The sequence below is a fragment of the Sceloporus occidentalis genome, unplaced genomic scaffold (assembly GCF_023333645.1).
Source record: "Sceloporus occidentalis isolate IW3139 unplaced genomic scaffold, rSceOcc1.0.p SCAF_2, whole genome shotgun sequence".
Classification (NCBI taxonomy): Eukaryota; Metazoa; Chordata; class Lepidosauria; order Squamata; family Phrynosomatidae; genus Sceloporus; species Sceloporus occidentalis.
This window is the reverse complement of record NW_028316982.1, coordinates 274,687,173-274,699,626: the sequence shown is the minus strand read 5'-3', so window position 1 is coordinate 274,699,626 and position 12,454 is coordinate 274,687,173. Positions and strand designations below refer to the sequence as shown.

The 12,454-nt window shown below is 53.1% G+C and overlaps 1 protein-coding gene across 3 annotated transcripts in view; it reads right to left on the bottom strand.

Annotated features, from left to right (window-relative positions):
* Positions 1-1,052: 1,052 nt before the first annotated feature.
* Positions 1,053-12,454, bottom strand: part of LOC149320263 (arf-GAP with Rho-GAP domain, ANK repeat and PH domain-containing protein 1-like) — a 138,876-nt gene continuing 127,474 nt past the window's right edge. For 2 of the 3 annotated variants that reach the window (XM_089513219.1, XM_089513220.1), the window contains 6 exons: positions 10,465-10,547; positions 8,396-8,446; positions 5,763-5,826; positions 3,739-3,897; positions 3,148-3,187; positions 1,053-2,066 (listed from right to left, as the gene is read on the bottom strand). In XM_089513219.1, the coding sequence (XP_089369345.1) occupies positions 3,170-3,187; positions 3,739-3,897; positions 5,763-5,826; positions 8,396-8,446; positions 10,465-10,547 (375 nt within the window). In that variant the 3' untranslated portion in view covers positions 1,053-2,066; positions 3,148-3,169. Of the gene's footprint in view, positions 2,067-2,396; positions 2,661-3,147; positions 3,188-3,738; positions 3,898-5,762; positions 5,827-8,395; positions 8,447-10,464; positions 10,548-12,454 lie in introns of all 3 variants that reach the window. The other variant, XR_016280294.1, reaches the window with a different exon arrangement.

The window sequence follows — 12,454 nt, the reverse complement described above, 5'->3', positions numbered from 1 at the left end:
TTCCATGGCTCAATGCTATGAAATCCTGGGACTTGCAGTTTGTTGTGTTGCCTGAGCTCTCTGACAGAAGGCTAAATGCCTCACAAAACTATAAATCCCAGCTAAAGTGGTGTCAGTCTGTGTGTAGATGCATAGCCTTGGAAGCTAAATGGGGCCAGCCCTGGTTAGCCTTTGGGTGGGAGACCGCCAAGGAATCCCAGGGGCTGCCAGAGGAAGGAAATGGGAAAACCTAAGGATTATCCCTTGCCTTCAAAAGACCCCTGTGATACTTCTTTCTCCTCACCTTCCCACCAGGGCCCTCCGTTCTGGTAGTCAAGGTCTGCTGTCTCAGCCCAGGATTTCCTCTGCCCCATCCCGGATTCGCCCCTTTTCACTTGCTGCCCCTCACTCCTGGAACCTTCTTCCCCCACGAACAAGGGCCATCACTTCTTTAACCAGCTTCAAAACGGAGTTGAAGACCATCCTGTTCAGAGAAACCTTCCCAGGCATTGCATAATTGTCGCTTACTGTTTGATGTTCTTTTGGTGCCTGTTTATCAAACCACTTCCTGTATTGCTATGTATTTCATATGCATTATCCTACTTGAGAGTATGTATTTTCCCTGGAAGAAGACTAACCATCCATTTTGAAGCCAAGCCCTCCCTCCAGTCCATCTGCCTTGGTCCAGGCCTCAGAGGCAGAGAGGAACTGCTGGACCTCTTACCCTTTCCCTCCACCACTCCCTTCTCCTTTTTGTGTTGCGTCTTTCTAGATTGTAAGCCTGAGGGCAGGGAACCGTCCATTTAAAAAGATTGTATGTACAGCGCTGTGTAAATTTACAGCGCTTCACAAATAAAGGTTAATAATAATAAATAATAATGATACCCATGGGGTTGCCATAACTTGTCAGCACACACAGTTTTTGGGTCTCCCAATGGTTGGGGAAGCCATTTTTCTTCCAAGGGAAAACAGAATTTAGGATGAGAAGGTTCTTCCCTGCCCTCAGGTCCAGATGAACCCAGGCAGAAGGACCGTCTGCCGTCAGAAGGGCAAGAAGGCCAGGGCACCAAGGAGCCTCTAAGGATATTTATTAACAATACAAAAAGGCACCAACAACAAGAGGGAAGGAAAACAGGATAATGCTTGAGGGATGGCCCCTGCCGCTCCCCTTGTCCCCAGCTTTCCAGAAGAGGCGTCACTTCCTCCTTCCTGGGCCTCAGAGAAAGTGGACAGGAAATGACTGTCCCTGGGCAAATGTCCAGTCCTGGCTTGCAGTGCCCTCCCTCTGTAGCCACACGTTCCTTTCTGAGCAGTCTTTTGCCCATCTCCTTTTGGATGGACCTGTGGATGGACCTCTGGACCACAGAAAGACATGCAAGGGCTCAGAGACCCACAACTGGAAGGGAGGGAGGGAGGGAGGGAGGGAAGTGCGGCGACAAGGAGGGCAGCCAGGAGTCTCTTCCTCCTTTATCTCTGCCTTGCCTGGATGCCAAAGCACAGCGAAGGAGAAATGGGCAACCGGGGGCTTTGTCCGGTCCTTTCGGCGGCACCATCAGGAAGCGGTTCTGGTCCCTCTCGGTTCATATCATCCAACTGCCCAAGTTTTAGGCCAGAACAAAGACTGGTTCCAGCCGCCATTTTCTCAATACCCACACCCGTCCTCATCCTGGGCCCCATGGGGTCAATGGTTTTATGGTGTCCAGCCAAAACCAGTTAGAGACAGAGGGGAAATGTCCGCAGCAGAGGGCAGTCCTGGCCAAGCTAACCAGTGAAGGATGGGATTTGGCCCTGGCTGGTCCGAGGGGCATCTGGCTCTCTGCCTTCCTTGCCATGCCATGCCACGCTCCTGTCCAGCACACAACCAGCCCCTTTAAAGGCTGCTCCGGTCTCTGGGGTCCTCCTAAGGCCAGCCTGGCTTCCTTAGCTTTGCTGTTGTCCTTCTTGAAGAGCTGGGGTCTTCAGGGAGACTGCCCTTGACTCTGAGTGTAGCCCCCTCCCCAGCCCTGGAAGGGCAGCCAAGGGCTTCCTTTTGGCCTGGCATCCTTCTCCTCCTCCTCTTCGTCATTCTTTCTCTTTTGCCAACAGATCTGCAGACAGAAAGGGAGAAAGAACCCAGAAATTATTTTCAAGCACTGGAACACTGGGCAGAAGATTTCAGTGGAGCGGATGTGGGGGGGGGGGGGGGGAGAAACCCACCTGGTTCCTGGGGGGGAGATTACCTGAGGATGCATGCGGGGGGGGGGCTGTATCACAGAGGAGGGCAGGTTCTAGGGGTTTGGGACTACACAGACCCCCCCAAGAGAAAGACCCCAGGGGCCCTTTAACGCTACACAGTTCCTATATTCCTATTATATTTTCACTTGAATGGCTGCCTCCCATGGCCTTCAGGGGAGGCACTAGATAGAGGAACTCCTAACCTGAGAGTGACTTCATGAAACTACAAATCCCAGGATGCCACAGAATGGTGGAGCCATAGCAGTTCATCTGGAGCCGCAGCACTACCATTGTGTAATGTGAGAGGGGTCCTGGTCTCCTAGAGTTGGAAGGGACCCCCGAGGGCCATCTGATCCAAGCCTCTTCTTCCGCCGTGGAGGAAGACCCCATCACAGCCCTCCTTGGGACACATGGCTGGCCTATATGTACACAGGGGTACTTCCACACTTCACTGCACGGTTGGCAACCTTAAGGAGAAGGGAGAATGGGTCTTCTTGGCCACACTTGTGGAGATGGCCATCACTGCCTTCCTCTGAGACTGAGAGAGTGTGACTTGCTTCCAGGGCTCTCTGGGTGATTGACCCCTGGTCTCACATCACACTGACCCAAACCTGGTGGCCTCTCCTGGGCTTTTCTTGGCCAGATTTCTTCAGAGGAGGTTGTCACTGCCTTCCTCTGAGGCTGAGAGAGAGTGACCTGCCTAAGGTGGGCTTCCATGGCTAAGAAAGGGGGATTTGAACCCTGGTCTCCCAGAGTCCAGCGCTCCAACCACGGCTCCCCTCTGGCTCTATGAGCACCATGGGTCTGCTTCAATTTGTCATCCCATGGGATCCCGGGATCTGTAGTTTAGGGGGGTACTTGCAATCCCCAGCCACAGAACGTCCCAAACTTCTTATCCCAAGAGATCCGTGGTGGGAAAGGCCCCAAAGGGCTGCGGCCCAAAGCCCAACTTACCTGGCAGGCCTGCCTTTCAGATTCATGCATCCCGAAGAAGCTGAAGAGAAAAACAAACCACTTTGAAAAGCAAGCAGAGGGGCTCCATCTCACAAAAAGAGCTGCCCAGAGACCCCAAACTCTCTCCCCAAAGAATTGCCCCAAAGAATTCCTCTGTAGAGCAAGGTCCCATGAGAAGGCATTGCAGTATACAGTGGACCCTTGTTATACGCTGGGGTTTGGTTCCAAGATCCCCCGTGGATAACAAAATCCGTGTATGCTCAAGTCCCATTACATATAATGACAGAGCAAAATGGTGTCCCTTATAAAAAGTGGAAAATCAATGTTTGATATTTGAAAAAAAAATTTTTTGAACATTTTCAAACCGTGGATTCTTGAATCCATAAATAAAAAATCTGTGTATAAGAAGAGCCGACTGTATAAGCCATTTTAATGTAGTTTAACTTTGTATTTTGCTAGCCTCCTCTCTATGGCACTTAAGGGTCCCATGGGGCCCCCCTCCTTGCACTTTGACCCTACAGGCGCTATGCTGCCCCATTGGCCTTCAGGGCCAAGATGGACGGAGAGCCGAAGTGGCTGAAGAGGGCTCACCGCCAGAGGATCGGCCGCGAAGGCAGCAATGCTGTTCCTCATCTCATTCTCATTGCCTCGCAGCGGGATCAGGGAGAGGTTGCCCAGACGGGAATCCTGCTGCTGGACCCGGGACGCCCGGACCTTGGACGACTCAGAGGGCCACAGGTTGCCCCCGTGCTGTTGAAATGCACAAAGAGAGTTAGAGAGGAGACCTATGGAGCGCATCGCCTCCTTGGTGCAAGGAAGGACGCCCGGCCCTTGGATGACTCCGAGGGCCACAGGTTGCCCCTGTGCTGCGGAAGTGCGCAAAGAGAGTTAGAGAGGGGGCCTATGGAGCGCACCGCCTCCTCGGTGCAAGGAAGGATGCCCGGCCCTTGGATGACTCCGAGGGCCACAGGTTGCCCCCTTGCTGCGGAAGTGCGCAAAGAGGGTTAGAGAGGGGGCCTACGGAGCGCACCGGATGGCCGGATTTACGGGGGACTGCAAAGCCCAATGGCAATGGAGGGTGGCCATGCGCCCACCAGGGACGGAAATCTCCCCTGACTTCACTCTAACTCTAACCCTTCCCTTCTTGTTGCTTTATATAATCCATAAAAGATCCCCATGCGTCTAAGATTAGACTTCCAATGGTTCCTCTCCTAACCAGATTAGTTAATCTGTCAATCTCTCTCAAGGGTTAAAGCCAGCAAACTGAGAAATGCTTAGATGTGTGTGTCTGACCATGAGCATCCAGCACCAGAAGTACAAAGCCAATTAGCCACAGCTGATGCTCATAGGCACAAGGTCACTCTGCTTGCCTATGTGCAGCAAAGCCTGGATGATGAAACATGTGTCTGCGTGGACAGGAGGACACTTTACAGTGTGGGACAGGAAGTGGCTGAGTTTGTGAGACCACATGGTCTGGCGTCTATATAAACTCAAGGGCTTCCAGTAATTGCTTGTGGGTTTGAGTAGGAGTTGGTATTCGTTTGATCTGTATATTAGCATTGGTGATTTATGGTTAGCATTCTGTAAATAAAGATAGCACTTTCGGGAGCTTGGCTTCTCTAGTCGTTTATTCAGCTGGAGCCGGAGCAATGATTGCTGGAGAGTTCCCAAGATCCCTGCAACGCCTTCACTTCTGGAAGACATCCGGTGCCTGTCGTCTTCACTGAGGACTGTGAACCACGTTTCTGCAAAATTGTCAACTACTCTGCTATATTCCAGAATTGGTTTATGAGCCCAGCAGTTTTCTGCCAATGGATATTGGGCTCAGCAGTTATTGACAATTTCTTCATGTTGTCTCTCTGTGAAAGAGTGGATCATTTCAAGCAAGGTCTACTCACTGGATGATATGGCAGGAGTTTTTGTGCATTTTTATCGTTTGGGGTGGGGCTTTTTCATATTTTGGAACTTGTTTTTATGGGGGAATTGTTTGTGTACAAAAGTTGAGATCTCTCTTTTTAAAAAAACCACATTTTTGAGAAAAAAAGAAGACAATTAAAAATGTTCAGTCTTAAAAATAAAAGTCAATTGTGCACTGAACACTCTCTTTGCCTGTTTCTTGTACAAAATCCTAAGGTTGTCGGTTGTGGTTTTTTTGCAGAGGTTTTTTTTCACACGCAAAAACCTTCAAAAATGTAAGGGGTGCCTTAAAACGAAAAAAGGTTTTAGGCTGGTGAGGCACAGCCACCGTTTTTGTGCATGTTGGGATTATTTTTACTCCTTATTATTGTTTCTGTGTAAAGGATTCTGGTCATCCACACAGTCGCAGAACAAACAATTCTTGGGAGACAGACCTGGTCTCTCAACACAGACCCAGACCCCTCAATATGGTATGAAACCTGGTTTGTGGGTTCGATATGGAGCAAAGACTGAAGAAGAAGAGGAACAAGAGGTGATTCAGGCCTCGGGAGGGCAGAGAAAGAGGATTTGTAGAAAACTGCCACTTTGAACTACAACTTCCCAAATTCCCCAGCCAAGGGATGCTGGGCATTGCAGTCCAAGACACAGCCGGGAGCCCTCTTTCCAAGCTCCGAGTTGGGGCAGCTCTGGGGGTTTACCTGCGCAGAGAGGAAGGTGGCGAACCAGGCGCGGAGCTCCATTTGGGTGTCGCAGCAGAGATACCTGGACATCAGGTGGAGAGAGGAAGGCGGTCAGTTGGGGGAAGAAGGGTCTCTCTCCATCCCTTGACAAAAAAGCAGCAGAAAAGCCCCCAGCATTGCTAGGCGTGCGCATGCACATGTGTGAGTGTGCGTGCGCATGGGCCTTGCAGTAGCATCAGGGACACCAGAGGCCAAGCGCCTGCTCCTGGTCACAGCTCCTAGAGAGGCCCAGCTGCCTGCCTCCCTCCCTCCAGGAAAGATGGGCTTTTAGGGACTGGCCGTCCATAAGGAAAAGGCTCTTAGCCGCCTGCTGTGTGGCTTTGGCTTTGCCCCATCCTCATTCCCCCAGAATTAGGACACAGGGCAGCTTACAAAGTAAGATGAGTCCACTCTACGGTGGACCTTCCACATTCACCCCCCCCCCCTTCGTGAAAGTGGAAACGCCGCAAATAAACAAAGGCTAGGCCTTGGACCGGAGAGGTCACCTCTCTAGGAATCTCCAGGACAACTCTCTGGCCAACATCTGACCATAGGATTGTGATGGAGGACTTCCAACAGCCGAAAGAAGCGCTAGGTCCCTCAGCATGACCTCTGGCAGAGGCTGGCCACAGAGTTTCATTGGAGGGACTAGAGATTCCTAGAGAGAACATATTAGTCAAATACGTCTATAGTCAAATCCACCAAAGCCATAAAGGTGGAGGGCCGGCTGTACAGTGGGCTTTTCAGGGGCTTCGGATCCACAAATCCAGTCATTCGCAGATCATTGCACGCCATATTATCATATGGTGACATGGACACAGACCAGGGGTAGGCAACCTTTTTGAGCCGGGGGCCGGGTTGGTGTCCCTCAGGCGACTGGGGGGCCGAAGCCGGGGGTGGAGCTTCAACCCTCCAGGGCGGGGCCACGTGCGGGGGGTGGAGCTTCCACCCTCCGGGGTGGGGCCGTGTGCCGGGGGTGGAGCTTCCACCCTCCGGGGCGGGGCTGCGTGCCGGGGGCGGAGCTTCCACCCTCCGGGGGCCAGGCCTCCCCACCTTTGCTGGCCCCTGACGGGGCCCCAGGCCCCGTCAGAGACCGGCAAAAAAGCTGGTGGGGGCCACCAGCGCTGGAGGGCCCCCTGGAGGGCCCCAGCGACAGCACCGGGCCTCCCAGAGGCCCCCTGCCGTCCCTCGGAGCCCTCCTGGAGGGCCCCAGGGATGGCAAAGGGCCCCCCAGAGGCGACCTGCCGCCCTCGGAGCCCTCCTGGAGGGCCCCAGGGACGGCAGCAGGCCCCCCAGAGGCCCCCTGCCGCCCTCGGAGCCCTCCTGGAGGGCCCCAAGGACGGCAAAGGGTCCCCCAGAGGCCCCCTGCCACCCTCGGAGCCCTCCTGGAGGGCCCCAGGGACAGCAAAGGGTCTCCCAGAGGCCCCCTGCCGCCCTCGGAGCCCTCCTGGAGGGCCCCAGGGATGGCAAAGGGCCCCCCAGAGCCAACCTGCCGCCCTCGGAGCCCTACTGGAGGGCCCCAGGGATGGCAAAGGGCCCCCCAGAGGCCCCCTGCCGCCCACGGAGCCCTTCTGGAGGGCCCCAGGTACGGCAGCAGGCCCCCCAGAGGCCCCCTGCCGCCCTCGGAGCTTTCCTGGAGGGCCCCAGGGACGGCAAAGGGTCCCCCAGAGGCCCCCTGCGCGAGATTTCGCCGCCATTTTGGGTGAAAAAATGGCCGCGCCCATAGCCCCAGAGGCCGCTCTGGGCGCCGCCATTTTTTCAGCTAAAATGGCTGCGAAGTCTCACGCGACCTCAAGGGAGGTCGCGCGAGACTTCGTGGCCATTTTGCCGCCCAAAATGGTGGCGCCCAGAGCGGCGAAACGCCGCAACGGGCGGCGGCGACAACGGGAGGCAGGGGCCGGCCGCCAGGCCTCTGCGGGCCGCATCCGGCCCACGGGCCGGAGGTTGCCGAGCCCTGACAGAGACACACGGAAGTGTGCGCATTCATGCTACCTCCATTTCATAATACGGGCTGCGATTATTTGCAGTTTTCCACACATGGAGGGTCTTGGAAGCAAGCTCTCTTCCCCTTGCAATTCCAAAGGACCACCATGCGAAAAGCCAACATTAAAACCAGATTAAACTAAGAACCATATTAATGACATACAGTCTAAAAAGGGTTTTTAAATGTTAGAGAAGACAAGACCATACAGTCCTTACAGCCCTTTCTGAAAAGCTTCCAGTTCAAAAGACCTGTCAGTGTTTTAGGTCTTTGCTTGCAGGCAGAGAGAAGTGGAGCAAAGCAGGGTTCACCCCGGCCTCCGTATGGAGGGGGTCCGCGGGAGGGAGGGAGGGAGGGAGGGGTGGCCGCCGAGGAGGAGGAGGACCCATAGCCCCCCAAAGGAGCCTGGGAATGGGTCTCCCCAAAGATCCCTCGTGAGACACAGTCCTTCAAACAGGGAGGGATATATGGGACCCAAGACTAAGCACAAAATCCATCTACGTTTCCTACAAAGTTTGTGTGCAGAGCGCCATGAGAAAGCAGAGGTGACCCTCTCTCAGCCCCCCAAGTGGACCATTTCGGACAGGCGCAACCTGTCTTTGGCGCCCGGCCAGCCGGCTGAGCTACGTACCATTGCTGCTTCTCCATCCTCTCATTCTCAAAGAAGACTGTGAAGCCCCAGCTGCAGGAGAAAAGCAAAGGAAAAGTCATTGCGTCTGTGCCGCTGCCGACGAGACCAACGCACACACACACGCACGCACGCCACAAGCGCCCCATGGCTCCAACCTGCCTCCGGACCCCTCTCCTTCCAAGGTCTGCAGAAAGGGAAGGCCAGATGTCCTTCAGGAGGAAGGGAGCAGCATCACTGCCTGCAAGGGACAGGCTGCGCTCGGCCTCCCAGGACCCAGGGGGCGCTCTGCCTGCGTCAGGTTTCCAAGGGGGCCTTTTCCCATCCGCCCCCTCCCCTGTATTCAGCTAGCCCTGTATTCTCCCCCCAAGAGAGAGGAAATTCATGGCAGGCGGCGTTCCCAACCAGGAGGAAGCCACTAGGAACAAGCCTGTGTCCTACTGCAATACCTAGTTACTGTATGGATTTCTGTTGTCTTAGCCATTGATTCCTCTCTGGAATTAACGTATTGTCTGTATCCCTCAATTGTGGAAAGTGGAAAACAGGTATTCACCCAGGAAGGAAGGAAGGAAGGAAGGAAGGAAGGAAGGAAGGAAGGAAGGAAGGAAGGACACAGCCGTTTCCTTGAGCCACTCTGTTGTCCAGAAGGAGCAAGCGTGCATCAGCCCAGCCAACCCCCCCAACGCCATCAAGTCCGGTCTGCTCTTCCCTTCTAAGGCTGTTTCAACCCTTCCTCCGTCGGCAGCAGCCCAACTATGCACCAGGGCTCTGGCCCCTTCGCTCTTCATCGGCCCAAAGGAGCCCAGCCATGGCAGGCTAAAGAGGGAAGAGCCGGCTCTCTTGGCCAAGGGGCACCGCCTACATTGCCCACTGGACTGAGGGCTGGGGACTTGGCACTGTCGGCTCTGGACAAAGGCCCTTGGGGCCTGCTCCAGCAAAGGAGGCAGGAGCTGCCCTCCCAGCAGTCAGAGAAGGAGGACCTCTCTGCTCTCTGCCCCACAAGAGACCCATGGCGGGAGACCAGGGGCAAACGCAGCGCTAAGGAAAAACAAGGGGGAACCAGTGCTCAAGGCAACCAGGGGAACCACAGAATTAAGAGGAAGCAGAGGGAAACCTTACTCTGAGGAGAAACGGGGGAAACAATGCTCAAGACAGCCATGGGACCCACAAAATTAAGGAGAACCAGGGGGAAATATAGCACTGAGGAGATCCAGGGGAAGGGGTCCCCAGCGGCCATCATCCATCCAGCCCTTGGCTCCATGCAGGACCTTCATTTAGAGCAGTGGATAGCAACCTTCCTAATGCTGCAACCTTTTAATACAGTTCCTCGTGTTGGATAGCAAAGCGGTGTCTCAGTTCCTAAGACCATCAGAAATATCTGTTTTCCGATGATCTTAGGTGACCCCTGTGAAAGGGTTGTTCAACCCCCAAAGAGGTTGCGACCCACAGGTTGAGAACCGCTGATCAAGAGCCCCCTCCCAGAAGCAGGTAACCGTCCAGCCTCTTTCTGGAGATGTCCAGAGGAGGAAAGCCCACCGGGTCTGTTGCCAAACTGCTCTCCCTGCCAAGAGGTTCCATCTCTAGGACCACCTTAGGCCTGGTCCTGCTCTCTGGGGCAGCCCTTAAGAGGGGCTTAAAGAGGGCCACCATGTCCCCCGTCTTCCCTTCAAACCTATCGCTGGGAGGAACCGGGGGGGGGGGGACATAGCACTGGGGAGAGTTGGGGGGAAAACACAGTGCTAAGGAAACCCATGGGCTAAGGAGACTCCAGTACCCATTCCCAGATTATCAGAGAGTCATGCAGAGCCACAGGGAAAGGACAGAGTTTGCTTGGTCTTCCACCATCATCATCATCTAAAACAAAAAATGTCCCCAAATTTCAACTGGGATATGCAGGTTTTCAGTCCAGCCAAAACTGGGCTAGACCAGGGCTGGGGAATTTACGGCGGCCCCAACCTCCTGGAATGGACTCCAATTCCCATCTGCCCCAGTGAGCCTGGCCAATGGCGGAGGATGATGGGAGTCGCAGTCTGGCAACATTTTGGAGGGCCAACCGTTCTCCAACTGCTCACCAACTTGGAGGACGGACTTTCTTCTTGATGCCCAGGTAGACCTTCAGGTTCTTCAACGGCCATTCCTTCTCCGGTTTGTGACTCTGAGAAAGAAAAAGAAAAGGAAAAGCGTTTGAGAAGGAAAGGTCAGCCCCCATGACCTCTGACCCTACCTGTTTCTTCAGAAATAGAAGCATTACATTTATTATTATGTTTATTAATACCCCAGTTTCCTCCCAGACTGGGACTCAGAGCAAAGGAGTTGTATTTTCTCCCTCTAGTAGCCAGCCCTGGTCAGCGATCTGGATGCAATGCTTTGGGCCAAGTGAGGTTTCCAAACACTCTCCAAAGCCAGACCCACATGGAGCACATTACAGTAATCCAGCCGGGAGGTAATGCGCCACCGAAGCCAGACCCGACCTCTCAAGGAAGGGGCGCAGCTGGTGCGCAAGCGTTAAGCATGCAAACGCCCTCCTGGCTGCAACCGAAACCAGGGCCTCCTGGACCAGGAGGAAAGCATCCAAGCTGAGGACCTGGGATTTCTTGCACAAAAACCACTGCCTTCTGAACATACACACAAAGCAATGTCTTAGGCAGAAAAATATGCATTTTGCACAAATGCCAAATCACACAAAAGGAAAAAAAAATACCATATTTTACAAAATCCTGAAAAGTTAAAGAAAGAGAAAAGAAGACCTCTCCTCATTGCAGCTAACAGGGAGAGAGCTTAATTGTTATTTTCATTTTAATGTATTTATTGTTTGTTCTTGTGTGCAAGAAGGGCCCAAGCAAAGACCTCCCTCCCTCCATCAGCCCTTTGGGCAGCTGCAGGACATCGGCCGCCAGGAAAGCCTCCAAAAGCAGCCTGGACTCTGCGGCTCAAAGGCCTGCGAAGAAAGAGGAGGAGGAGGAGGCTCCGTCAGCCTCCGGTCCGTTCCTCTGGCAGAGAAGCCAGAGCCATCGCCCAAAACATCTTCTGGGGGCAAAGTGATCTTGCAGCGCCTTTTGGGCTGACTAGTTGGGGGCAATTCATTCACACTTTGCAAACTGCTTTGGAAGGGCTTAAGGGCACTGAGAAGCGGTATAGGAATGTTGTAGCATCATCTTCCACAGACTCGGTCTACTTCCTCAGATGCATAGAGTCCACAAAAGCTCATGCTACAACTTCTTTTGCACAACTGGTCTCAAAGGTGCTGCAAGATCCCTTTCCATGCAGCCTGCCCTGAGGCTGAACAACTTACAGTCGAACCATTTTTCCTGAGGTTTAGGTGGACTCTCTTAAGGAGCTGGAGAAGAGACGGTTAAGAGATGACATGATAGCAAGCTTCTTTTCTGCTGCTCCAGAGAATAGGATACAGAACAATGGATGCAAGCTTACAGGAAAAGGGATTCCACCAAAATCTTAGGAAGAACCTCCTGACAGTAAGGGCTGTTTGACGGTGAAAACATCCCTCAGTGGAGTCTCCTTCTTTGGATGCTGTTTTTAAACAGAGGCTGGATGGCTGCTTTTTAAACTAATTGTATATTATTACCTATTGTATTTTGTAAATTGTACGCCATTGACAGGTTTTATGTTTTTATTGTTTTGATTATCTCTATGTAAAGTGCTGTGTACATTTACAGCGCTTTAGAAATAAACTTTAATAAATAATAATAATAATCATGGCTTTCTGTCGGGGGTACTTTGATTGGCCCTTGGGGTCCCTTCCAGCTCTATGATTCTATGGTTCTTTCCCTGTAATTTCAGTCCATTGATTTGTGTCCTAGTTTCTGGAGCAGCAGAAAGGCAGCTCACTCCTTCTTCTATTAGGATATTTAAAGATCTCTTTCATGCCACCTCTGAACCATCTTTCTTTTCTTTTCCAGGCTAAAGGCACTCAGCTCCCTAAAGCTATTCCTCATAAGGCTTTTGGTTTCCAGTTAACAAGGTACCGCTTTGACCACTGTTAAAAACCACGGCCGTGTGCCAATTTGGGGAAGGGGTAATGGGTTAGCCCCCAAAGACTTGAAC